Consider the following 27,409-nt stretch of genomic DNA (forward strand, 5'->3'; position numbering starts at 1 on the left):
GTGTGACAGATACCAGTCTCTCAGGGGAGGCCGGAGGTGCCATCGAAACTCCCTGGCTTATCTCACTCGGGGAGCCCTTTACCCCCCAGCCGGGACTGGCGCGCCTTTGGAGTCTGGGTTTCGCTGGGGCCGGGGGCACGCTAGGTCCAGGGAGTCAGGGATCTCGGGAAGGGAAAATGGCTGCCGGGCCTTGTGGGGCATGCAGGTTTTAGGCGCTCGGAGGAATGGGACGGAATAAGCGGGGCTGGTCGTCGGTTACGGAGTCTGGGCGTACAGGGGGCAACACGACCAGGAAACTCGGGGAGCAGGCTATGCTAACGGGGGCGCTGAGGAACGGGGGGGAACCATGCCACGAGGCCAGGTCCAACACCACTAGACTATCAGGGAAAAATGTTGTAAAAAGAAGAAGGGGTTGGGTAGGTGCACTAGACACCGGAGATATTTTTTTGTTTTAGAAAAATAATATGTGGTGTGGGTGTTCTGTCCTGGTGTTGGGCCAATGCACAACCCCTAAAGGTTTTTTGCCCACCTGGGGCGCTGAGCATTCCTTTTCTCATGCCATGCAAGTGAACATTTGGATTGCTTTGGCCATAGTTTTGAAATGTGTACTGGCAGAGTTGGGATAAATTAATATTTCCTCTTCTTGCCATGATGAATGGCTACACTGTTCGGGCCCATGCTCCACCACCCAGGGAAACCTAGCAAACCTAAACATTTCTGATGAATAGACACCCAGGGAACTCCAGGGTGGCCTGCCTTGCATGGATCCCACCATGTTTTGTTACACACAATACCCTGCAAAACCTCAGACGTTGTCTAAAATCAGACATTTTCCACACATTTGTGTGACAGAAGCTTTTGGAATTTACAAGGGATCAACAAAATTACCATGGCAGCGGTATTCAGGCCTTGGCTTGACCGCCACTCAGGAAAACCTACCAAACCAATAGCAAGATCTCCAATTGTCCCTAGTTTGATTATTTCCTGTTGCAGCCACTAGGTCCAGCTACCCAAGTGTACTGGTGTTTGTATTGGAACAAGTATCGGAACAGGGGGGTGGTAGATATTTTGCATATCCCTGCAGATTCCTGAAGTTTCTGTCACAGAAATGTGAGGAAAGTATGTGATTTTAGGCAAAGTTTGAGGGTTGCAGGGCATTGTGAGTAATAAAACGTAGTTGGATCCACACAAAGAACACAGTCCTTTACTCCCCTACAAGTGTAGTTTTAAAAAATGTCTGGATTTGGTAGGTTTCCCTGGGTGGTGGCTGAACCCAGGCCCAAAGTTCACAGCCATCATCATTGTAAAACATGCTTTGATTTTGCTGGGAGAAATGTGATTTCTCACAACAAATGGAGGAGTGCCCCCTAGAGGTTATCTACTACCTCTATTTAATAAGATACCGAGGTGCATATCTTGCAACCCAACCTGGGACAACCTTAATCCTTAGAAGACCCCCCACTCACCAACCTAGTTGGTGACATGCTTCATCATCGGGGTCCCACCCAGACAGCCGAGTGCCATCCGGGTGTGCTTCGACACCTGACTACAGTGGAGCCGTTTTTTTGATTTGTTATATGTGCAAAAGGAATTGTAGTGAGTGATTTTAAAAGTTGTCCAATACTACCCACTCGTAGAATTTATTCTGGAGTGACTGGACAACGGATAAAATAATGTGGGACACCTTTGCCTGGTTAGGTAGGCTGATGGTGTCGAAAGAGTCGTGTCGTGATTCTAAAAAGTAGGTCTACATGTTTCAACCTTCGTGTAATTGTGAGGTTTTCGTCAGGACCACTGTAGTGTAGGCTGGGTGGTATACACACGCTAAGGTGTATCCTGCCCTCGCCTACGTAAATACCTACATCACAAAATCGTGATTAGTTTCAAAAAGGTGTTCATAAAAACACACTATGAATAGCGTTTTAGGTGCACCTCATGTACAGCCTTCTTTCATGTGGAAACCACGTCATGGAAGGTTTTCATTCTTTAATCTATGATTCATAGATCCCACAGACAAACGTGCTGTTGTGCAACAGATTAAGTCTGCGATCATAATTAGTGCAACCCACTGCCTTACCATTAACAACTTTTTCTCCATAAATGTTTCTAAGTCCAAGTATGGGGCAACTGGGCACAATACAGGGAGTTTTGAGGGGGCTGAGGGTGGTGATACAGGGAGGGACCGGGGTTACGCCATGCCGAACCTGTTCCGGGTCAGAATTTCACATCCAAGGTACTGTGTATGTAACGTATTTGATAAGGTAATCACTGTTGAAAAATGAAGTGGTCTGTATCTCCCTCGATTGGACAACTCTATGTATTCTCCATTCAGCATGTATTGTTGTGTACTGAGAAACTGCTTAATATATGTAGATATATGTATACATATATTATTTTTTTTTACGTTTCTAAGTCCAAAGGTAACTGTTTGATTAGTCAACAGTTACTTGTGCACACATATATAGAAATACATGAAATATGTACAATATTTTCCAAATTTCACAAATGCGCAATATAACAATGCTGATGTTATGAGGCGTCCATACAACGGGACTACCGGATTGTTAGAACCTTTTGACTTTTGACTATATATCTGTAATGTAACTATCAGGATATGTATTGTACATGGTGGATATTAGGATGTACACAATCCGGTAATAAGTAGGATGTATAGATACAAAAAAAAAGTTTCAGTAATGCATGCACCTAGTAGTTTTGCATGATCACTTTCTTCCTCAAGCCTTCGAGGAAATTTCTGTTTACCTCACATACTATACAGTATTAAGCGTGGATAATCGATGTATTATGAAGTTCTACATCCCTAGGGATGATGTATGTATAGACTGCTGGCTTCAATAGTCAGTTTTGATTATGAATTTCTCTTCTCCAGCCCTGAAGAGTCAGAGTTTATGTTTACTCAGACGAAACACGTGTTGGCTGGCGCTGTCTAGTTTCGAGTATTAAAGCCACAAGATCAAACGACGCTTCAGATATTCTTTCTTGCATTTGTGAAATTTGGAAAATATTGTACATATTTCATGTATTTCTATATGTGTGCACAAGTAACTGTTGACAAATTACACAGTTGTTGTTTCAAACATCAGCTCCCGAGGGATTTTTTAGGGTAATCCCTCCTCTTGTAGCACCATCTTATCATGCCATTTTTTCAGATAATTGAACAGAAATTGAGCTGTGCGCAATACCTCCCTCACATGTTGAACCCTTTTCCGTTAATAGCATATAAACTGTTTGATCAGGACCAACTAGTCCTCGTATCCAACCAGCGCTACATCACAGCCAATCTCAAACCATACGCTTTTCCCAGAGTAGTGAGACCAGGTGTCCGCAGTTGGTGCATTGAGCTTTTTGGGGATGTTTTTATTTAAACCTTTGAAAATGTATATCTCCTGTTCCTCTTATTTGATTTTTGTTGTTTGGTGTCATTTTGTTCATTAAAATATTCTCCATTTTTATAAATTGCAGTGGAATTTTCATTGTCTTGTGTTTTTGAATTTTTCACTGTTTTAGTACTTCTAAATGCTTTTCATAAGGTAAGCCTGTCTCCTCGGTGCTATAGCTACCAGGGGTTGAGCTCAGTTGTAAATTACTGAAATCTTTACTGGGCCTTACAAGAATAGTGTAATTATTACTTGTGGTGAAATACCATCCACCCAAACTAATGATCCACTTTTTCACAATCACAGAATAAAATACTCGGCAGAATGGTATAGAATGTCATCTTAAATACAAAATAATAACTTGCACACCTCTCTTAAATCACTTTGAAACACTTTTAAACGGTATTATTTACAGTTGTGTCTGGTGCAAACCCATATCTTGACCAGCCCCAGTCAAGTTAGTATACATGAGTCATCCACAGAAACCTGTGTTATGGGATGCACTGTCCACTAGCCCACTACTGCGTGGTGCTAACCTTTACATCAATGTTCTCAAATATGTTTATACATTTCAACCTCTTTTAAAGAAATGTTTCGGAAAAAATACTCAAAAAATGAACTAATACACGTTAACGTGTATTAGTTCATTCTCTGCTCCCCTCTTCTGCTCTATGGTGTGAAGAACTGTCTTGTTACTTTACGGACAAAATTGAAAAAATCCAACTGGACCTTGAAGCGGCTCAAAAGACCTTTGCGACTTCATCCGCCCTTTTATTATCAGATAGACGATGCCCAGAGGCTCAGTTTGTTGCTTTCCGGCCGGCTTCGGAATCTGACATACGGCAAATCCTGGTGGCCTTAAAGTCCGGATCTCCTTCGGACTCTTGCCCGGCCAGGGTTCTGGGAGGGATAGCGGATATCATCAATCAAGAGGTGACTCAGATCATCAACCTCTCCCTTTCTACTGCCTCGATTCCGAGAAGCTGGAAGGAGGCAAAACTGCTCCCTCTATTAAAAAAGGCTGGTCTAGATCCATCAACACCATCGAGCTATCGGCCCATCTCACTGCTGCCAGCTCTGGCGAAGGTGTGTGAGAAGGCGGCTTTCAAACAGTTGGATAGTTTCATCGAGTCCTCTCACGCTCTACATCCTGCTCAGTCAGGGTTTAGGGCAGCTTACAGTACCGAGACGGCATTGGTTGAGGTCTCAGAGGCAGTTCGGGAGTGCCTGGACGGGGGTGGCAGAGCGGTCCTGATTCTATTGGACCTCTCTGCCGCCTTCGATACGGTGCCCCATGCCTTGCTTATTGCAAGACTGGTAGCCGTTGGTATTTCAGGGCTGGCCCTTGACTGGTTATCATCGTTTTTGAGCGATAGAACTCAGCAGGTCTGGATGCCCCCCTACTCTTCGGCCCCGAAGAGACTGACAACTGGAGTTCCGCAGGGGTCTACGTTGAGCCCTTTATTGTTTAACGTTTATATGACCCCCCTACTCTATCTGGCGGAACAGCTGGGAGCCAAAATAATGGCCTACGCTGACGACACACAGCTGCTTTTCACCTGGCCTAAGGGTGTGTCGGATCCATCAGCAATCCAGCACTGTTTGTCGGTAGTTTTTCGGTGGCTTGCACAAGTCCAACTTAAGTGCAACAAAGACAAGTCTGAGGTTCTGTTTTTTGGCTCCTTCCCTGTCAACTTCAAGGACCAGATTTGGCCCCCAGACCTGCCCTGCCCCAGTGCGATGGGAGGCCCAGCTAAGAACTTGGGGGTATGGTTCGGTCAGGACCTGAAGTTTTCGGATCATATTAAAAAACTGACTGGCATCTGCTTTGGCACCCTGCGAGCCCTGAGAAGATTTTTTCCTCTCCTTCCCAGGGCAGCCAAGGAGACTGTTCTTCGAGCCCTGATTTTGTCTCGGCTCGATTATGCTAATGCCTTATTTAGCGGCTTGCCTGGGTACATGATTCATCGCCTTCAGGTGATACAAAATGCTGCAGTGCGTCTGCTTTTCTCTCTCCCCAGGAGGTCGAGTGTGCGGAGCCATTTACGAAGCCTGCATTGGCTCCCGGTGCCACACCGAATTTTGTTTAAAATTCTTGTGTTAGCATTTAGAGCAGCTCATGGCCAGGGACCGACGTATTTGCAGAAACGGTTCTCATTTTACATTCCCAATCGGGCCTTACGATCGGCCAACCAATGCCAACTGGCCATTCCCAAATACAAATACGCCCGACTGGGTGGCCAATCTATTTCAGTTAAGGCTGCTTCTGCTTGGAATGCCCTCCCCCTATCCCTCAGAGCCTCTACGTCCATTACTGTTTTTAAGAAAGAACTTAAGACTCACCTGTTCAACGCCCCACTCTAACAGACTTGCTCCAGATCTACTACTCCTGATGTTAAATTACTCACCGCGCCAGGATACCCCGTGGTAATAGAGCGCGCTATAAAAGTTTTAATAATAATAATAATAATAATAATAATAATAAAGGTTAGCACCACGCAGTAGTGGGCAGGTGGACAGTGCATCCCATAACACAGGCTTCTGTGGATGACTCATAGAATGTCATCTTGCTATGGTTTATTAATGAAGACTATTACACTGGTTAATGTTAACTCCTACTTACAGCATCAACAGACGATTAATCATGTTCTATATAAATGATAAAATTCAATTTAAATATGTAACAGTCTAATACAAATAATAAGCAAGAGAAGAGAAAGACTTACTTTTGCAAAGCTCTGGCAATATCAAGAAACCCAAGTGCTGATGTGCTGTTTCTGTCCCATGTGATGGATCTGGTAAAGGAAAAAAGAAACAAGGTATCAAGAGTTAAATAAAGGGATATGCACCTCTCTTTTGGTATAAGTAACTTCTGGTAGCAGGCATCTGCAATGAGGACATCATTCATCTTGTAGAATCTGTTTAACGTATATTGCATCAGGAAGGGTAATGCAAATACCTATATGGGAATGAGTGAAAGCATTTGTCTATCAAGGTTTAGCTCTCGCCCTTCTAATGTGAAGGCTATTTTTACAAGAGAATAGCTGCATAAGTAATAAGAACAAAATCAATTTAAAATGATACTGTCATTTCAGCAAGGGAGTTTTTTACTTATGGCTTGGAGACGGCAGGTAATAAAATGTGTTACTTACCTGTAGCTTTTGTTCTCCAGTGTTGGTATCTTTACTAGATTTGCATGCTTGAATCATCCCGTCAATGTGGGAGTCCCTCAGTAGATACTAAAGCTAGTATACATTGCTTACAATGGCAAAATACATTGACTTTAATATCTTATCTATATAATTTATAAAGAACAAAACTCCAGCCAATCAGGCCAATCAGGACCCTTTAGAACACTCTCAGCAGAGGCATCTTTCCTTTCCTCAAGCACTAGTGGGAAATAGTCACCACTAGACAAGAAGGAGAGCCTCTAAGGGTAGGACGGTGGGTCGAATGAGAATCTATGAAAGATACTAATACTGGAGAACGGGAGTTAGAGGTAAGTTTGCTTGCCTTGGAAACCAGGCCTCCTTTGTTATGGTTTCCACATGCAACTAATATCTGCTCTGTCGCCTGTAAGTGCTATTTATGAAGCAAAAGCAGGTGTCTTTGGATTCGGGAAACATTTCTTAAGTACACCTTGTTCGTTGAGATTCAAATCCATTGGTATTTTAGGTACTTTTGGTGTGAACTTGGGATTAGTTCTGAGAATCCCAGTATTATTCTTAAATTACAAGAAAGGTTCTCTTATCATGAGCACCTGGAGCTCACTCAATTAGACGTTAGAGCTAAAAGTAATTCTACTTTCCATGTTAAGAATTTGAGTTCTGCCCTTTGAATAGGCTCAAAAAAGATCTTCATTAGCTGTGACAGTACTGTGTTAAGTTACCAGGTTGGTGGGGGCGACTTTATCGGAGGGAAAACTCTGAATAAAACTTTAAAAATGTGTTATTAGTCTCTTAGACCATAAGGTGGGAGATCAAGTAGTTCTTTTGTATCATGAAATGGCCGCCAAGTGTACCTTAATGGAAGAGTGAACCAGGCCTAATCTAGCCAGAGAAAGTATGACAAAACCTGTTCTGGAGGTATTAAGATAGGGTAGTTGTTTGACGTTTGGCGCCATAAGCAAAAATTGTTTTGTTAGTAGTGGTTCTGGTTCTTGCAAGGATCGTGTAAAGTGCTCTGATATCTGATATCTTCGGGTCTAGTTCGTGCTATATAAAGCTCTAACAAAATATATATCTCTGCAGTTCTATGGTATATGGAAGTGTTGGAGTACATGGTATTCAGGAGCCAGGCCGATCAGTGCAGAGAAGTCGGGTTCGGATGAAGGTCCGCCTTGCGGCTCATCAATGCAAAAAGAACAATTGATGGAAAGAATGCTGATTAATGTCAAACATTCACCCCAGTACATAGATCTGGGCTAAATCCGTTGTTCTTTTGCTCCCCATGCCATTCCAGTTTTAACCCAACCATATACAAATTAGTCTTGACCCTGTTCCCCATGGGAACAGTCCAGCCGAACTGCCAGGCCAGGTTCTCCCTGGACCGGAAACAAGCATCCTAGGACCGGATTCGGGGTTTCACCCCTGATCAGCCAGGCTAGCTTGACTCCAGAGCATGGAGAGCACGGGATCCAAGTCTGGGAATACCCGTCCCACTCGGGTGACAAATGCCAAAAGAACAATTGTTGGAAAGAATGCTGATCTATGTCAAACATCCACCCCAGTACAGAGATCTTGGCCTAAATCCATCGTTCTTTTTGCTCCCCACGCCATTCCAGTTTAAACCCAGCCATATGCAAATCAGTCTCGATCCTGTTCCCCATGAGAACAGTCCAGCCGAACTGCCAGGCAAGATTCTCCCTGGACTGGAAACAAGTATCCTAGGACCAGTAGGGGTTTCACCCTTCATCAGTCAGGCTAGCTTGACTCCAGTGAAATGGAGAGCACGGGACCTACGTCTGGGCATACCCGTCCCACTGGGGGTGACAAATGCAAACAGAATAATTGATGGACAGAATGCTGATCGATGTCAAACACTCACCCTATACAGTGATCCGTGCCTAAATCCATAGTTTGTTTGCTCCCCATGCCCTTCATTTGTTCTTTTTGCAACCTGGGTAATGTTCTTTAACCAGACACTGAATCTCCCATATCTCTGGATGCCATACTCGTTTCTACTATCACACAAGATGTAGATGTAAATTTGTAGAGACAGATAACAGTATATGCATCACAGACTGGCAGTGTGAATGGGTTTTGAGCATCATATCAAGCCTAAACAGAGGGCAGTTCTAGTTATTCATGAGTTTAGAGCAGTGCTTTTGAGTGTTTTTTTGTTTTTATAATTCCTCTCCAGGCAGGCACTGATTCTCACTTGTGGTTTACTCTTGCATCGTATTGAAAACGCATGTTGATAGAAGCAGCACTAGTAAGGGTCTTCAGAATTATTACTATCTAATCTACTAGTCTCTTACACCAGAATATAAATTATACTCACTTAATTCCTTTATTTTAGAAATTGATCATATTGTTAAATGGACATATATTTTGATTTCCACCAAATCCGCTGCAATTGTTGGAAACTACAGTGCACTACCTTGAAGGTATATCTGCCCTTATATTTTTCGATTCTTGACATGTGCAGGGGAATACAATCGCACTCTTCTTACCAGTCACCTTGATGCTATGGATCATTGATTGGTGTGTTACTAGTAATCATTGGTTGCCAGGCCACAAGACAACATGTTGCCCTTATCTCACGGTTCATGCATGATTGATTTTTGGTCCTTTTGTTTCACTACTTCTAGAGAAATGTTCCCAGTACACATCTCTCTAGGCGCATGGCCCTAATATATGTATATCTTAAAAATAAAAATGATTTCTTCATTCTCCTAATTCTCATTCCCATTCCTTCCTTGTCTCTCCTTGTTTATTTTAGATGCTTCATCTTCGTATGATACTCATGAACAGGCACTAATTGTGTTCAAAAAGCCTGTTGTTTGTTTAATTACAGATTGTTGAAAAATCAGGTGCTTCATTTAATATACCAATTGATACCAAGCCAGGCAACTGATCCTCAGTCCTGATGATGATCCCATATTTTTAAGGCATCGAAATGTCTTCGACATACATTCTGACCCATTACACTATGCTTTGTAGTATTTTTGTTTTAGGTGCAGTAGTGTTTTGCTTTTAATAAGAAGTGACCTAAAGGTGTTATATTAATGTTGGTCACTGTTTGCTTGCCTGTATATGTCTATATGTCTATTATTGTCTGTTTTTAACACCTGGGGGCTCATTTGTATAGCAGGCGGATCGCCACGCCATACAGGCTCCCAAATTCCCCCATGCCATATCATCATGGCGGGTTGGACACCGGCGGACGTAAAGACCGTCCGCCGGTTTTCTGCCCGGTCGCAGAATCGTCCCCCAGCCCAAACAAACCGTATCAGCATGCTTTGAAGGGTATTAAAAAAAGTTGATGTGAGTGGAATGGGAATATTTAAAAACAGGCATAACAAGCATTTGCAATGCAATAGGTCTCGCATTTGCGAGAGTTTAAGCTATTGGCATCATCCACATGGTCGAGAGGTGTGGCTCACTGGTTAGAGGCGGCAGACTCGGAAGCAGAGAACGGCCTGGGACCAGGATTCAATTCCTGACGCGGCAGGGTCGTGGACCAGGGTCAGCGGACTCGACAATTCTCGCCTCTGTGCCTACTCTAACCAGGGATCACACTCGGCAACTCTGGGCATTAAGCTTGCCTCATCTCTACAACGGCCCCCCACAGACGCCGGGGATGCCTGGTTTCACCTTGGAGATACCCAGAAGGGACCATCTCACAGGGAAAGCCAGGACGGGTTCCCCAGCGGTCTTTCAGCGCCGGGACGCTCACGGGCAGCTGTGCACTTTACAAGTCCAACACATTTACATTTACATAAACGACAATGCCTTTTATTAATCTGTTTTGAAAACCTGCAAGCGGTGCGTAAACATGCACTTTGTACAGATAGTTATTGCTTATAAGAGGAAAGGGTGGCATAACTGCTTCTATTTTACTGCCAGCCTTGCTTCTCGCAAGCAAGGACTATAAGTACAAAGTGCATGTTTACACACCACTTGCAGGTTTTCAAAATACATAAATAAAAGGCATTGTCGTTTACAATACCAAAAGCTAAATCTCTCACAAATGTGAGACCTATTGCATTTGTACTTGCTTGTCATCTTTTACCAGATGGAGAGACATGTACAAACTCTGGGCCAAGTAGGTGTGGAAAGTCGGTCATGGGGACATGAATAACAAACACTAATACAAGGTATACTAAAGAAGGTAAACAGAAAAACGTACATACATGGCACCACATGCACCACAACTGGGTGGCACAACCTTTGCACAAGGAAGGCAGCAGAAAATGGGGCAAGGAGAACATTTATACTTGGAAAGGGAATCCTGAGCAATTATACTGGGACAAAGATACCTGAACGTCTAGAGACATGACCACCAGGAAAGCAGACTCAAACACTGTAAAATGTAAAACTAGAGATAGGGAACAAATATGCTGGGATACCTGAGACAAGTTATTCGGGAAGCAAAAACATTCACTGCAATGCTAAAGAGGTTAGTGTGAAGTTAAAGAAATAAAGTGATGGTTAGGCAAAGCAGCTGAGGTAGGGAGATCAGCAGAAATTGGTCTGGCGGTCATCTTCCTGATAAAGAAAGTGAAATCCACCTCCGATGCATCCTACTGAACACCCGCTCCGCACGCAAACGCGCCATCGAGCTCTGGGACCTGCTCGACACATCATCACCGGACATCGCCTTCCTGAAGGAGACCTGGATGAATGACTCCTCCGCACCCGACATTGCCGTAGCCATCCCAAACGGCTATAAGATCACCCGCAGAGACAGCACCAACGGAGTATTAGAAGGAATCGCCGTCGTCCACAAGAACACCCTCAAGATCTCGACCAGCACCGCCGACACTCTCTGCACCGCAGAACACATGCACTTCCAGATCCACATGGACCCCAACACCACCCTTAGAGGCACCCTCATCTACAGAGACGGACCCCGACCCCAGTTCAGCGACTCCATCGCCGACTTCATCAGCACCCACGCCCTGACATCCACCGACTACATCCTCCTCGGAGACCAGAATTTCACCTGGAGAACAACAACGACAGCAACTCTACCACCCTGATCGCCAACCTCGGACTGAGACAGCTCGTCACAACGCCGACCCATTCCGCTGGCCACACGCTAGACCCCGTCTTCTCCTCAAGCTCCCACGTCTCCTTCAGCCACACCACCGAACTCCTCTGGACCGAACACCGCTGCATCAACTTCACCTTCCAGAAACCCGCCACACACCACCGCACCCAACAGATCCCATGCCGCTGCTGGAATAAAGTCACCGAAGACCAACTACAGGCAAACCTCGCTCTCAGCCGACCCACCGACTTCTCCAACACCGACGACGCTGCCCACAACCTCAGACAATGGATAGACGACTGCGCCAACACCCACGCCCCGCTGAAAAAACCCACCTACAGAGACACCAGCTAGAGAGTCAGCTGGTTCACCCTGGAACTCCTAGCAACCAAGCGCACCTGCCGGAAACTAGAGAATAAATAGCACAGTGAAAAGACACCGGACAGCCACACAGCCCACAAAGACGCCATCCATAACCTTCATTACCTCATCAGGTCCGCCAAGAGGAACTCCCTCAAAGACCACCTCAGCAACAACGCACACAACAGCAAGGAGCTCTTCAACATCGTCAAGGAACTCTCCAACACCAACATCCCGCCATCGCAAGCCCTGTGCGCTTCCCTCGCCACCTTCTTCCACCGCAAGATCGCTGACATCCACAACAGTTTCAACACCCAGACAGTCCCAACAGACACCGACATACCAGACTCGCCGCACACCATTGACCATGACCCCTTGCCAGCCTGGGCCAACGTGAACATCAATGACACCATCAAGACCATGAGCACAATCCACTCCGGCTCCCCGTCAGACCCGTTCCCGCACCACATCTTCAACAAAGCCAGCAGCTCCATCGCAGCCCACCTGCACAACATCATCAATCTCTCCTTCGAGGCCGCGACCTTCCCAGAGAGCTGGAAACACGCTGAGATTAACGCCCTACTCAAAAACCCAAGGCGGACCTGAGAGACCTCAAGAACTTCCGGCCCTTCTCCCTGCTTCCATTCCCAGGCAAGGTCATCGAGAAGATCATCAACAGACAGCTAACCTGATAGCTCAAAGAAAACAGCATCCTGGACCTATCCAAGTCATGGTTCCGCAGCAACCACAGGACCGAAAATACCCTCCGCGCCGCCACCGACGACATCATGACCCTGCTGGACAACAGTGAGACCGCAGCCCTCATCCTGCTGGACTTCTCCGCCACCTTTGACACTGTCTGCCACCGCACACGCCACCATGATGCAGGGATCTGAGACAAGGCCTTGGATTGGACTACCTTCTACCTCTCTGGCATAACCCAGAGAGTCCGCCTCCCCCATTCCGATCCGAAGCCTCCGAGATCATCTGCGGCGCACCCCAGGGATCATCCCTTAGCCTAACACTGTTCAAAATCTATATGGCCCTGCTTGCACGCATCGCCCGACAGCACGACACTCAACTGATCCTCTCCCTCACCAAGGACCCCCTCACCTCCAAACCCAACCTCCACGAAGGAATGAAGGCCGTCGCCCACTGGATGAAGAGCAGCCGACTAAAGCTGAACACGGACAAGACGGAGGTCCTCATCCTTGGCTCCAACCCTTCAGCCTGAGACGACTCCTGGTGGCCCACGACACAGGAGTCTCCTCGACTCAACGCTCTCCATGGCCAAGCAAGTCAATGCAGTCTCCTCCTCCTGCTTCAACACCCTCTGCATGCTCCGCAAGGTCTACAGGTGGATCCCGACAGACACAAGAAAAATAGTCACCCAGGCCCTCGTCAGCAGCAGACTCGACTATGGAAACGCCCTCTACGCGGGAGCCCCGGCCAAGCTCATCAAACGACTGCAACACATTCAAAACGCCTCTGCACGCCTGATCCTCGATGTACCATGCCACAGCCACATCACCCACACCTGAGAAACCTGCACTGGCTCCCCGTTGACAGGAGAATCTCCTTCAAACTCCTCATCCACGCACACAATGCACTTCACAAGACCGGCCCAGCCTACCTCAACAGACAACTCTTCTTCTGCATCCCTAATCGCCAGCTCCGCTCCACCGACCTCTCCCTCGCCACCGTCCCGCACATCCGAAGAACAACCACTGGGGGCAGATCCTTCTCCCACCTCGCCGCCAAGATCTGGAACACTCTTCCACTCAGCCAACGACAGACCCAAGACCTGCTGACCTTCAGGAGGCTACTCAAGACCTGGCTGTTCGACCAGTAGTGGCACCCCCCTCTTTTTTTCCCCCAGTGCCTTGATACCCTCGCGGGTAAGTAGTGCGCTCTACAAATTCTGTGATTGATTGATTGATTGATTAAAGGTCTTTTTTATCTTTGAATATCAGGTTAATATTATTGAAACATTGAGGCTACTACATTAAATGTCTAGTTAGACTCTACCTTTTCTTGGAAGACAACACTTGGCAGGCTATTGCTTAATTTATCACAGGCTTACAAATAGACTGCTACAACAGGCTAGTTACTTATAAATGGTCAGTCGGCTTCAGAAGATTCCGATCTAAGCAGCCAGTACAAAGTTAGTGATTCTAATCCTCTGAAAAAGCAAGCTGCTAGTGGGTATATCTATTAAGTCCGAAGAGCAACTAGAATTAAATAATCTTCCCTGTAGTGCTAGTGGATGGTGCGGACTTGAGCAGCGTATGAAAACGTATTTGTTTTTTTCCTTCTGGACTGCCTTAATCGTAGCCAGCAAGCATGCAAATAAACCCAAATACAAGACACAAAAGCAATCTAAATTTTGAACCTATCTTTCTGGTGTTTTGTACTATTGATCTCTGTCAATGAGGGTCCAATTTAGAGGCTCTCCCTGTTGACGACTCCACAATAAAATGTTTTCCAAAAACAATTTAAGCGGTTAACTAAAAGAGGAAACATATTTTTCCAAATTTAGAAAAACATCCTTAAAATTAGCTTACTTTTAAAAAAGCTCTTGAAGCAAATAAACACTGTTAAACATTGCCAGCCGCTCTAAACTACGCGAGCAAAGATTATTTTAGTTATACAACCGGCACTTTGAAATACATATTAACAGGTACCATGGAGTAGCATGTCATTAGGAAATAAAAAACACATAATTATAACATATACTATGCGTGGCCCGTAAATATTTAAAATCAAAATGAGTAAATTATGACATTGCCTCAAGATGGCAGCATCCTACTTCATAAACAAAGTTGCCAGTTTCGTAGTAACATGGGGTTGGTGAGCAGGTAGCGAAGCAAATACTTGTTTGTGTTTTGGAAGTCCTGTCTTGCAGTTATAACTGTACCAATACGAGAAGAAACACATACCCCACTTGCTATTTTACTACGTAGGCCAGGAGGTGTAAATACCGAAAGTTATTATAGTTTCCCGCGAATTGTCATCAGAATAACCATTTTAAAAACATCGGACAAGACAACACTAACTGAAAGAAAAAAGTGAAATCGCAATCGCGCCATGTGCGCGTTGTGCTGAACACGTGAGTCGTACGCATGCACATCACCTGTCCTGGTGAGTGCGTGCACGCCTGTCCGGGCACGTACACATCTGCTGTACCCCTTCGCTAGCAAAACCGACGACAATAGATCTCGCAAAGGTGAGCAGCGCATGCGCTGAGTCGCTAGGCAAGACCTAAAAACCGGGGCAGAACCACTATCTTAATTATCGAAATTCTGCCAGCGATCGCTAATGGAAGCGTTATCCAGTGTTCTATCTGGGAAGCCAGGCAAACTATGGCTGGGCTGTAATTAAGGCAAATGAGCTCCGATGCTGTGCGGTGTAAGAAAATGGCAAGATACCTGGGTGGGTCATTGCACCAGCGCAGGGGAAAGTCCAGAGTGAATGGAAGGGTAGCGTCCGTCAAGGGAAGAATCTCAGATTCAGTCCAATTGATAACTAAACCAGAAAAAACGCCAAATTGCACCACCTCCCGAATAATTGGGGAAAGATTAGAAGCAGACGGATATCATCCGCGTATAAGGAAGCCAGGAGAGGACCCTGATGAAATCCAAGCCCCCGCTGAAGGTGCCTCTCCATAAAGTGACGCACCCGTGGGTTCATCCCAATGATAAATAGTAGGGGTGTGAGCGGACACCCCTGTCTGGTGCCACCTGACAGGGGGAATTTGTCTGAGAGTTCCCCATTGACTCTGAGTTGAGCAACAAAGTTAGCATAAAGAAGTCGTATAAGGGCACTGAAATTATTTGGGAAGCCCAATTTGCTGAGCGCTGCGTGGACGAAAGGCCACTCCAAAGAGTCAAATGCCTTTCAGGTGTCCAACAATATTGCGGCAGCGGGGAGAGCCAGGTTAACCTGATTATTAACAGCAAATAGCGTGTGCAGATTAACCGAGGTCGAGCGATTCAGGACAAATCCAGATTAAAGGGGGGGGGGGAGATCTGACCAATTAAAAGTGATATGCGCGTCGCAATTACCTTCGCCAATATCTTGTAGTCTTGGTTCAAAAGCGCTAGATGCCTGTATGAAGCACATCTATCAGGTGATTTGCCTGGTTTGAGTAGCAAAGTTACGATAGCTTCACGCATAAAAAGGAAGGAGCTCATCTGAGTCCAGCACCACTGCGTACACTTTCAGAAGATACGGGATTAAAAGAGTTTTGTATGTTTTATAAAATACGCCTGAAAGACCACCCATGATGGGGGCACAGGAGCCGTACAGGCTGTCAATGGCATTGGTTATCTCATCCGCGTTAATAAATGAAGCCAAAAATTGTCGCTGCCCCTCCTCAATCCACACCATAGCAATCTCCTCTAAATAATCAGAGAGGGCCACGCCAGTAGTGTATATCCGAGTGTAATATGACAAGAAGGTGGAAAAGATTTCAGAGCTTTGAGTAATAGAGGTGTCATCCTCTGCTTGAATTTGAGTGATGTATGCGGTGTGCTGTCGAGATGCAAGCAGCCAGGCCAGGGTACATCCTGGTCTCTCTCCCTCACAGTGTACACAAGCGCGTGCTTATTTCCCCAAATATGCAGTCTCGCGAGTGGCAAGTTCCTGAACGTCACCTAATAGCTTTGCACGTTGATGCAACGGGAGAGTGTCTCCGCCAGCACCCGGGCTTCAAAGTGTTGCAGCGCCTGCTGAGTAGTGTATGTATGTATTGCGACTTATATAGCGCACGTATCACCCGAAGGTATCAAGGCGCTTGCTTAGGGAACCCATCCTGGTATTCCCCTGTGAGATACCCCGGCAGGGTATCCACAAGGTGAAAGCCAGGCATCCCGCCGCGAGGGGCTGTAGTGGAGATTAAGCAAGCTATTGCCCAGAGTTGCAGAGTGTGACCCTGTGAGTCGAGTAGGCACCGGAGCGAGAATTGTTGAGTCCGTGGAATTTTGAGCCCGAGACCCGCCGAGGCGGGGAATTGAACCCTGGTCCACAGCCGATCTCAGCTTCCAGGTCTGCCGCCTCTAACCACTGAGCCACGCTTCTCCACTAGTGTTGAGATCCTGGCAAATAGAACGCAGAACCCCAACCTGCTAGGCTATACAAACAACGCGAATGTATACTTTGAAGGTCTCTCACAAAGTGGCGTAACGAGGCACAGAGCCCAAATTTTTCCGAAAGAAGTCGATGATCTCATCCTGCGCTTCACTCCTAAAAATGGTATTAAGCAGAGCGTCAGCTGGGAAACGCCGGGGATCTATAAGGACGCGCAGTGTTAGGGAAAGCCATCGATAGTAGTACTGGTGAATGGTCTGACAGGGTACGAGGCAAATAGTCTGACTCTTGCACTGTGGCCGGAAGGTCTGGGGTTATGTATCACTGGTCTATTCGATGTAAAGTGTGGCGCGGAATAGAAAGAGAAAACCTTGTCAGTAGGATGTCGATGTCGCCAGGCATCAACCAATAAATGTGTGTGCAGTAAAGTCTCAAGTTCCTCTGTAAAACACGGTTTTGCAATATGACCTGTGCTTGTAGTATCTAAAGCGGGCTGCAGTGTGAGGTTAAGGTCACCCTCAAATATAATCGAGTCAACTGGTATGCTAGAAATATGCATGGAAATTTTTGCAAAGAAGTCACGTGCGTCCACGTTCAGGGTGTACACACTGATTAGGAGTAAGTGTTTTGTGCCGAAGCACCCCGCCACCAGCAAGTACCTTCCCTCTGGGTCATAAAGGGCAATATTTTATTAATCAGAACACAGACCCCACGGGAATAGGTGCTGTAGCTAGCAAAAAACCTATTGGTGCCCCAGGCAGTGGCAAATCGATTGTCAACGGTCGGGGTGTAGTGGGTCTCCTGCAGGATAGCAATTTGTACTTTGTGTCTAACCAAATAGCCAGAACCTGCGTCCACTTACGTGGGTTTGATAGACCCTTCATATTCCATTTCATGCATCGCAGCACCAACTCCTCACTCCTCTCCACAGGCGCCTCACAGCAGTAATAGTAGTATGTGTACTAAAGCACCCATGTATGTGGGACTAATTAGCCAGTTAGTTTGTAGAACAATGGCCTGCAAGTTACAAACAAACTTCAAACCATACAACATGAACTTCCACCCACCGCCCCCCTCCCACATCGGATAAACACCCAATCTGTATCCGGTGAATCCCAAAATATCATAATTCACAAAGAACCGAACAAATAAGGTTAGGAGATCTCCTAGGGGGCATAAATGCCTGAGCAGGCCATTTAGATTAGATCAATAGTACACAAAATATATGTAACTGCATTTGACAAAGAGAAGGACAGCTACTTTGACATCCATATTAATATAGATGAAAAAGAGAGAGAGAAATAAAATTATCAGGTCTCATCTGCCTCTAGTTTGGCTATGCGTCCCTGCCTGTTGGACCAGCCGCGCTTGTGAGAAGCTCACCAGTCTGGTTTTTGCACAATCACAGGGAGTAGAGACTTATTTTCCAGGGGAAGAGCCTCTAGTCGACTTGAAATGCCTCCAGAACCCAGCCGCATCTGCAGGTGTATCAAAAATTTAGGTTTTGCCATTGATCTGAATGCGGAGGTACGTCGGGTATAACATAGCATGTTTTCTCCTTTCAAAGTTTGCTTGATATCCTGGAATTTATGTCTGGCCTCCAGCACTACCGGGGTTAAGTCCAGATATAGTGACAGTGACATCCCCTGAAACTGCAGTTGTTCCACCTCTCTGGCCCTGCGCAAGGCGGCGTCCCGGTCACAGTAACTGAGTAGCTGCGCTTTGATAAGGCGTGGGGGAGCACCAGGAGCAGATCTGTGGGCCAGCGGTCTGTGGGCTCGCTCCACTGCAAAAGTGGTGGAAAAATTGTGTCTGCCGAAAACCTCAACCAGTAGCCATTCCACATATGTCTCCATGGGGTCTGTGTTAGTAGACTCGGCCACTCCGGCTATCCGGAGATTGTTGTGGCGTGACCTTGCCTCCAAATCTTCAGCCTTCGGCGCCGTTGTTTTGAGGAGGCGTTTTGTGCAGTCAAGACGTTGTCAATAACTGTTTGTGCATCCTCCAGCTCCGGGACGTGCTTCTCTGCTGTTTCAATGCAGGCCTTGTGTTGCTTCAATCGTTATTGCATAGTATCGAGACGGGCAACCAAACCATCAAATTGAGCATCAATGTCCTTGAAGCCCGCGTGTAATTCCGCAATTATGGCTGCTGCACCCTCCACATGGGACTGTTCAGAGTCTGGGGGGTTTGCAGGGTCCGGAGGGTCCCGACGAGCGGCTTTGTCACCACCTTCTGGCCTGGCGGTTTTGGTGGCCTCACAAGTGAGCTGCCCCTGTCTAGGGTCCCCACAACCCATATTGGATATAGGCAAGGCCTGGGAGTGTAAAGAGCGATGAGTTAAGCCCCTGGAGAGTGAAGAACGGGGCACCCCTAGCCAATTGGTATGAGACCACAGATAGATTGTGAACGCCGAATTACATGAGGTGCACTCACTACCTCCCACCTATACAGAGAGCAGGCCAGCTGTGCCACAATGGCTTTAAAACAATCCTCACGGTGCAATATTTCTTATTACCCAGGTGTTAAAGTTGGTGTAAAACGCAGTAATGCCCGGTGGTATCACAACCGCCGCAGCTCATTTCCCAGGGTCATCCACGCATTTGTGCCGCAACTGGTTCGCACATCCTGCCACTGGATTTGTCATAGGCAGGGCCTCGGCATCGCTATTGAGTGCATTTCAGCGGAGAGGGGAGTCCGCACATCCAGGGGCCCAGGATCAAGCGTACAACTCACCGCTGCGACCGGGGTCAGGATTTCCAAAAGCTTGAGGGTCCACCGCCACATCCCGGCAGGCCTCAAAGCCTCAGCATTGATTTTTCTGGCAGCCTCACCTCGCAGCAGCAGCCCCGCCCTCAGGCTCGCCCATGACCCCTGACGTTGCACGGCCTCCAAGGGCCACGTCAGGTTGCCGCTGCTACAGGGCCGCTCACGGGAGAGAGAAGTACACTTACCGCCCGGCCACACTCCACACATGCCTCAGAGCAACCGGCATTCGCAGCATCGTACAGTGGCATAGATTGTTGTGATGGGATGCAGCTAGGCAATTAATAAAGTGTGGCCACACGGGAGCTCCCAGATCAAGCCACCATCTTGGTGCTCGGTCAGGCCATGCCCCTGTAAGTCTTATTTCTGAAGGTGTGCACGCTTGTATTAATTTTTAAGGAGCCAGCTTTCATGTTCCACACTGCAGTGGTTGTATGGGAGAATCATTCCCTCTTGCTGAATCATGAGATCTGGAGCCTAAGGAAGTTTGAGTATTCTGTTGACAGAGACCTAGATCAAGTCTGCACCAAAATTGGTTGATCTCCAGAATGCAAGACATTTTCATCTACTGCAATGTTTTGTTGATCAAGAGAGTGGACAGAAAGGCGTAGGGGAATTTACCCATCCAATTGAGAAGCAGAGTATTTTCTAGTCCCACTCACAGGGGAGATGCATACTGTGGTCACTGAGGCTATTTCTCCTACTCAAAGATATCCTTCAAAACAGTTTCAAACGGTATTCACTGGCATTGTCCTTCACTGGATTTCCTCCTACTTTTATTTATTTATATATTTGTTCCATTTGTTAGGCGCACAAATCATCCCTGAAGGGATCTCTAGGTGCCTTTTCAGTGGGGGGAGGGGCAAGCTGTACATTAAAAGCTTACTGAGTGAATAGCTATGTTTTCAGAAGCTTTTTTAAAGTGGTGAAGTCAGAGCATGCTCGAATTGATAGAGGTAACTGGTTCCAGTGACGGGTGCCAGGAATGAGAAGGGTCAGCTTCCGAACCTAGTCGTTCTAATGCGCTTGGGGCATAGAAGTAATAGGTCACTCGATCTAAGCTGATCAGGGGGATGTATGGCTGCAATTTGTGCCTAAGAAAGGGTGAACCCTATCCATGCAGGGTCTTACACACCAAGCAGAGAAGCCAGGAGCCAGTGAAGGGAATGGAGAGAGGACTCCAACGGGGAGCGGGAGGGGGGGGTTAAGATTCAGGACCAGGCGAGCAGTAGAGTTCTGCACCACCTAAAACCTGGCTCGGAGGCTTTCGTTGATACCCACCATAAGGGTATTGCCGAAGTCCAGGCGACTCATTACCAGCGCTTGTACTAAAGTCTTCCTGACATGGAGAGGGGTCCATTGAAAGACCTTTTTAAGTGATCGCATGAGGCCAAAACAGGTTCCAGTGACCGTTTTGACAAGCTCACTCATAGTGAGCTTGTCATCAATCAGCACTCCTAGGTTGTTTGCATATTTATTGGAAATAGGTAGAGGACTCAGCTCCGATGGCCACCAGTCAGCTGACCAAGTTGTGTGTACCTTCCCAGACAGAAGAAGCTCTGTTTTAGTCATGTTCAGTTGTTGGACATCCATGCGACTACTGTCAATAAGCATTTTTTTAATTTAGCTTTGGCCAAAGTTGGTTCACTGTCCATGGTGATGACCAGTTGTGTGTCATATGTTATGTTATGTTAGTGAAGCTTTTAAAGTACACTTATACCCTAGGTTGTCCTGGCGCTGAGCACTGTCTAACAGATATCCAGAAGGCACAGGGTTATTCGGAAAACAACCATGTTTCAGCCCCTCCTGAAAGAAAGGAGCTGAGAGTTGTTCCTAAGATGCACTGGTAGGTTGTTCCAAGCTTTTGCAGCACAGACACTTTTAATCATAGGAAAGTACTCTATAACTAACAAAGAGATAGTCTGGCATTTCAAAAGACTTTGGAATTTCCATATAACAGTTATACATGCAAGAAACACCCCAATTGTGCAATGGCTTGGAATTTCGAAGAGTCAAAAAGAATTGCACTCCACTGTCCTGGACAAAAGGCCTTTTTCAAAAGAATTGAAAATGCTAATCTAGAATCAATTCATAGCACATATGATTTTGATGCTGTTCTATTTACTCCGCACACTTTATAAAATAGAGCCACATTCCATTGTTAGGCATACAACAAATATATAATAAGCAGTGTAGGCCCTCGTTATTAATAAGATCAGTATTCCTGCACAGTTACTAACTGAACATGACTATGAAGCTATCAGGAACAATCTTAACTCCATGAATTATACTTTATTCCCTGACCATCAGTCCTCGAAACTGGATGGGAGTTTTTCTATTCTGATCAAAAATGGGTTAAAAAGTTTCAAATTGTATTCCTGCTCTCTCCCCGCTCTAGAAAATATCTTCATTAAGCTCACTGCCTCTTTGGGCACCCAGTGGAATGTACTGCTATTCTGTCACCCCCTGGGGGGCCTTTATGCCTTTTATTAGTCTCAGCACCTTCTCAGTCTAACTCTGTTTTAGCCCATAGTTATAGGTGATTTCCATCTTCATTTTGAAAAGCTCTTGCTAGCAACTCCCGCTAAATTTAGGGAATGCCTTTCCCTTGTTGGTATCCCTTTGAGTGTCCTGCTACCCTCTTATTAAAGGTCACACGCTAGATGCAGTTTGCTCCAATACCCCCATATCAGACCTACTGTACTTGTGCAGTTCCATAATCAGATCATTATTATATTCCTTTTTCATGTCAATTCTCATTCTGTGGCAAGAAAATAAAGAAAGAAGGCCTGCACTGTAGATAGAATACATCAAATATTTTGCCTTCAGAACTTGATTACTAACTCTTCTGCGTAAGTATAATGCTCAAATTAGTGTTGCTCTTGATTGGATCACTCCTTTGAAGAAGAAGCTTTCTACGAAGACTTGATACTGGTTTTCCAGGAAGGTACTCCAAATGAAACAGTGTTTTCAAAATCGAAAAGCACTTCTGTACCTCTGGCACAAGATTATGATCAATGTATTAAAATCAAATTATAAAGGCTCAACTACTCCAACAAATGTGCTTTTAAATTTGATGAGTACACCTTCTTTGCCACCAAAATCTTTAATGCACCTAACATGGCCACAGTTATTTTTCAATCATTAGGAAACCTAGGGATACCCCCAAAAATACCATTTCAGATATTAAATGTAATGAAATCACTAATTTCTATGAGAACAATATTGCAGACATTTCTTCTACTTTGACCTAAAGAGTACCATTTTGATCTCTCCTCCTTCCTTGGCTATTTCTAATTTTAAACCAGGTAGGCTCTTAGCCTGCTGTTTTTTTCTAAATACAGACGATATTTCTTCCTACCAATCTTAAATTGCATGAATAATCAACCCTGGCTAAACCATTGTAATCTATTTCTCAGCTCCCTTACTTGACCACGTTCTTGGAAAGGAATGGGTCTGCACCATTAGCGGATCTTGTATAGTATAACATGTAAAATATAACGACCTTCTAAACACTCCACAAGCAGGCTTTTGTCATGGTGCCTGCACTGGACAAACTGCACTGATGTGTCTATGATGATATACAAGATGCTTTGATTTTACTTGATCTATCTGCAGCATTTGATGCTGTAGACCATCAGATCCTATAGTCCTGATTTGATGTTCTTCGCATCAGGAAACAGTCCCTGTCCTAGATCAGAGATTTCCTGTCTTGTCTCATAGGGCTCAAAAACAGCTCTCTCCTCATGCACTTCTGTCAGATCACTTCCCTGTGGAGTTGCAAAGACATTTATATTATCTCTTTGCCTTTATATGTTCTCTCTAGCCTAACCTATCCAGTCCTTCGCTTTGGGGTTGTTATGTAAGCAGATAACATAGAAATGAAATGATTTCGAATTTTTTGGGTGATGTTACCAGCTGTGAGTCATAGTTGCATGACTGCTTGAAAAAGGTTAAAAGCTGGATGTGTTTTAAACAGTTCGAGCTGAATGTTAAGAAGACTTAGAACCTACAGTGCTTAAGCCCTTCCCTTTCTGGAAATAGCTGTGCCGCCCCGTCCAACTAAAAGTCAAATGGGACACCATTTTTCACACAATGGACAAGCAGTCCATTATGTGAAAAATTGTGTTACATTTGACTATGCGTCTACTATGGTTGGTTAGATCAATGCTGTAGTTAGTTCCTATTTCATGCAACTTTGCACTCTAAAATATATCCTCTAGAGTCTATCGGTTCTCTTTTCCCCTTAAAAGTGCCAAATATGAACAACTTTATTGCTGCAGGTCTGGATATTATAATTCAGTCTACCTAGATCTGCAACAATGTGCCATGCACAAGTTCCAGCTTGCGCAAAATTTAATTCCCAGGCTGGTACTTGGTCTTCAGAAGTGGGATCTTATTTCGTCTGTCCTGGTAGCTTTCAATAACTGCATGTTAAGGAACGGATTGTGTTTAAGTCGCTTTGTCTAGTGCAAAAGGCTTTGTACGCTAATAAACATTCCTCCTTTTTAAGTGTTTTAACTGGTACAATCCCAGTAGTGCTTTGAGATCCAGGTGTCCTCATCTTCTTAGGGTCTCCAAATTCCATCAGCAGTCTCGGGGTGGTAGGGCCATCTCTTTGGTGGCTGCTGTAAGCTGGAATTCTCTTTCACTTTCCCTACACCAATAGCAACATCTGAAATTCAGGAAGGCTCTGAAGACTATGCTTTCCCTTGTTCCACTTGCTAATCTTTTCAGCCTGGACTTTGATGATTTGCTTTCTTAAGCATTAGTTTACATTCAGCTACAAGATACAAGGGGTATCTTGGAGCTGAAAGTAAACTAATGCTTAGGAATTCTGAACGTTTGGATTTACAAAAGTTTAACCTTCCCATCTGTGTGCTGACGTGTACACTAAGTTATGAACCACTTTTATGTGCCTAAAGGTTAAATATCACATACCTGAGTGTGCTGTTGATCTGCAAAGCTTTAGATAGCATCTTGGCTCCAATATCTTCCATTGAATTTCCACTGATATCCACCTTGGTTAAGCAGGTGTTGCTTCCAAGAGCATTGATCAGAATGCTGGTCCGAGATTTTAGACGAGAATCAGCAACAGACAAGGACTCCAATGACTCAAAGGAAAATTACAAAAAGATAACTTAACAGAGAAGCAAGGGAGAGTGATAGTTATGTATGGTCAGAAGGGAGAAGACAAATCAGGTGAAGGAGGGAGAATAGAATGAAACACTGTAAAAGATTTGACAAAAATATAGAGCTACTCAATAATGGATAACAAATGCTGGACTTACACAGTCTTCTTCCTGTATCAGATGAACAATTCTCTGCAGGATCTCCTCCAGCGTCCTGAAAAAGTACCAATTCACATCATTACATGCCGCCATTAGAGGTAAATACAGTGACTAATAATATACATCTACAGATTAAGGTTTTGGAAAGAATAATAGGCACAGTCTCACGAAATGTAAGGCACTGTGAATGGTTTATGAGGGCACAATTATGGGTACTGTTTCTTAATATTGCTCAGCAATTTGCCATTGAATCTTCATTTAGTTAAATGCACTAAAATAAAATTATTTACAAAAAATCTTTAAAGAATCACACGATTAATGTAACATAAGGGGTGTTTTCCAAACCTTACCACAGAAAAAATGTAACATTTTATTAAAAACAAAGAGTTAAATCTTACATGCATTACATCTTAATTTCAATCAATCAATCAATCAATTGCTTTGTCCCCGTCTAGTATACAATTAAATTCTGCCGTCCTCTAACAGCATCTTCATGACTTCATAAAACTGCCCGTCATCAATATTTGGGCAAAAAGTGTTTAGAATGGTGATATCTTCTCCATTCAGAGCAACCTGAAGGAGCAGATAATGTCCCTCCACATCTGCCTCACTGTAAACATGCTTGAAGGGGATCCCAGGAGCCACCCAGATCGCCACCCCGTGCATAGAACAAGTACGTTGCCATAACGCGGTTACCCCTCCATTTTGTTTATTAATATGTGGACCTAATTTCCCATTAAATGTGTCTCCTGTAAGCAGGCTACTTGGGCCCGGTGGTGACGAAGAAATGAATGAACTCGGTATCATTTTGTGTGACTTCTCAGACCTCTGACATTCCAGGTAACAAAATTAGTACCATCAGCCATGAGGTAGAGGTGTCTCCCCCCCAATCCCTCTCAGCTGTTTCCTAGATAGGAGTTAGGCTACCCATAGCAGGGGGCCGACGCACCCAGGGTAGTAAGTGCATATGCACTGGAGTCAACAAACATACCCCAATAGGACCTTGGGGCCATACAATAGAAACAAACCGTGTAACCCCTCCAACCCAGACAAACCACAACATGACTAGTAGAGAAGGCCCCCCTGCCCTAGTGTAAGATGTGTGGTACGTCATACTTTATTACATACAATATATGATGACATACCCTCAACAGTCATTCCCCCTCTCCCCTTACTCTCAGACTTCTACATGCTCAGCCACAGCATTGGTGAGTTAAACATCCACTGTCAGAACTGATGTAGTCCCCAGGGAACAAAGCACCGGCCTCAGAGCCTCCATGGTGCCCGCCACCTGATAACATAACTCTAGAGTTATCCTGGCCTCTGTCCATACCAATGTCACCAGAGTCAGTCCAGGTCCTCACATCCACATGTTGGGGCGTTGCTTCATCTCGCATATTCCCCCTCCTGGATCCGCGTTGTTCCTTTGGCACTTTGTCCCACATCTCCAGCCATCTCCAAACATCTTCTGCCATGTCGAAGAAGTGCGATTTACCCCCAAAATAACTCTCAAGCGGGCGGGATATAAAAGCATAGATAAAGCCCCATAACCCATGGTTGCCTCTGTGCCTCCATAAAAGATTTGTGTTAAGCTTGCACTTTCTGTGGGTAATCTGTGGAGATGGTGAACGTGTGGTTCTCAAATGTGAGATTGTTGGCCTCTCGAGCCGCCCAGAGGAGAAAGTCCCTATCCCTATAATTAAGGATTAGCAAACTATGATAGCATGGTGAGGCCCCAGAGGGGCTGTGAAAGCATGGTGAGCTCTTTCCATCCCAAATTACGGGGACATTCCTGTGGGCTTCTGAACATCCCAGACCCATGTTTCTATGAAAGTCTCTGTTGCCCCCCCCACCAACCCCCCCACCTCTATGCACACTCACGAAAACCCAGGAGGCCAACGTTGTTTCTTTGGGATCGCCCCTCTGGGTCTTTGGCCCTTTCCGTTAAAGTCCCTGTTTTCGATTTAAGAGTATCCACATGTTTTTGAGGGTCGCTACCTCAGCCTGCATATCAACAATGGAGCCCTCCGCAGCATTAATCTTGTCAGACACCTTTCGCAGGTCAGTGTGCGGGAGGTTCACCTCTATGGAGACGGTCTCGATTTTTTCCTCCAAGACCGCTCAGGATCCCTGGATTACTGCCATGATATCAGCCCTGGAGGGCTCCTCAGACGAGGCCCCACCCCACCCCTGTGTCACTGCGTGATCTTCCATGACACGCCTGTCACTGCTTAGCAGGCGGGAGTGTAGCATATTGTTCTATAGTGTTCCCCTTAGAGGGCGCAGGTT

The 27,409-nt window shown here is 45.5% G+C and overlaps 1 protein-coding gene across 1 annotated transcript in view; it reads right to left on the minus strand.

Annotated features, from left to right (window-relative positions):
• CARMIL3 (capping protein regulator and myosin 1 linker 3) overlaps positions 1-27,409 on the minus strand; it is a 1,019,681-nt gene that overhangs the window by 340,220 nt on the left and 652,052 nt on the right. Inside the window, exons 20-22 of the mRNA XM_078644900.1 lie at positions 25,121-25,175; positions 24,771-24,943; positions 6,125-6,193 (exon numbers count right to left, since the gene is read on the minus strand). Of these exons, the coding sequence (XP_078501026.1) occupies positions 6,125-6,193; positions 24,771-24,943; positions 25,121-25,175 (297 nt within the window). The remainder of the gene's footprint in view (positions 1-6,124; positions 6,194-24,770; positions 24,944-25,120; positions 25,176-27,409) is intronic.

The sequence above is a fragment of the Lissotriton helveticus genome, chromosome 5_1 (genome assembly GCF_964261635.1).
Source record: "Lissotriton helveticus chromosome 5_1, aLisHel1.1, whole genome shotgun sequence".
NCBI classification, from domain to species: domain Eukaryota; kingdom Metazoa; phylum Chordata; class Amphibia; order Caudata; family Salamandridae; genus Lissotriton; species Lissotriton helveticus.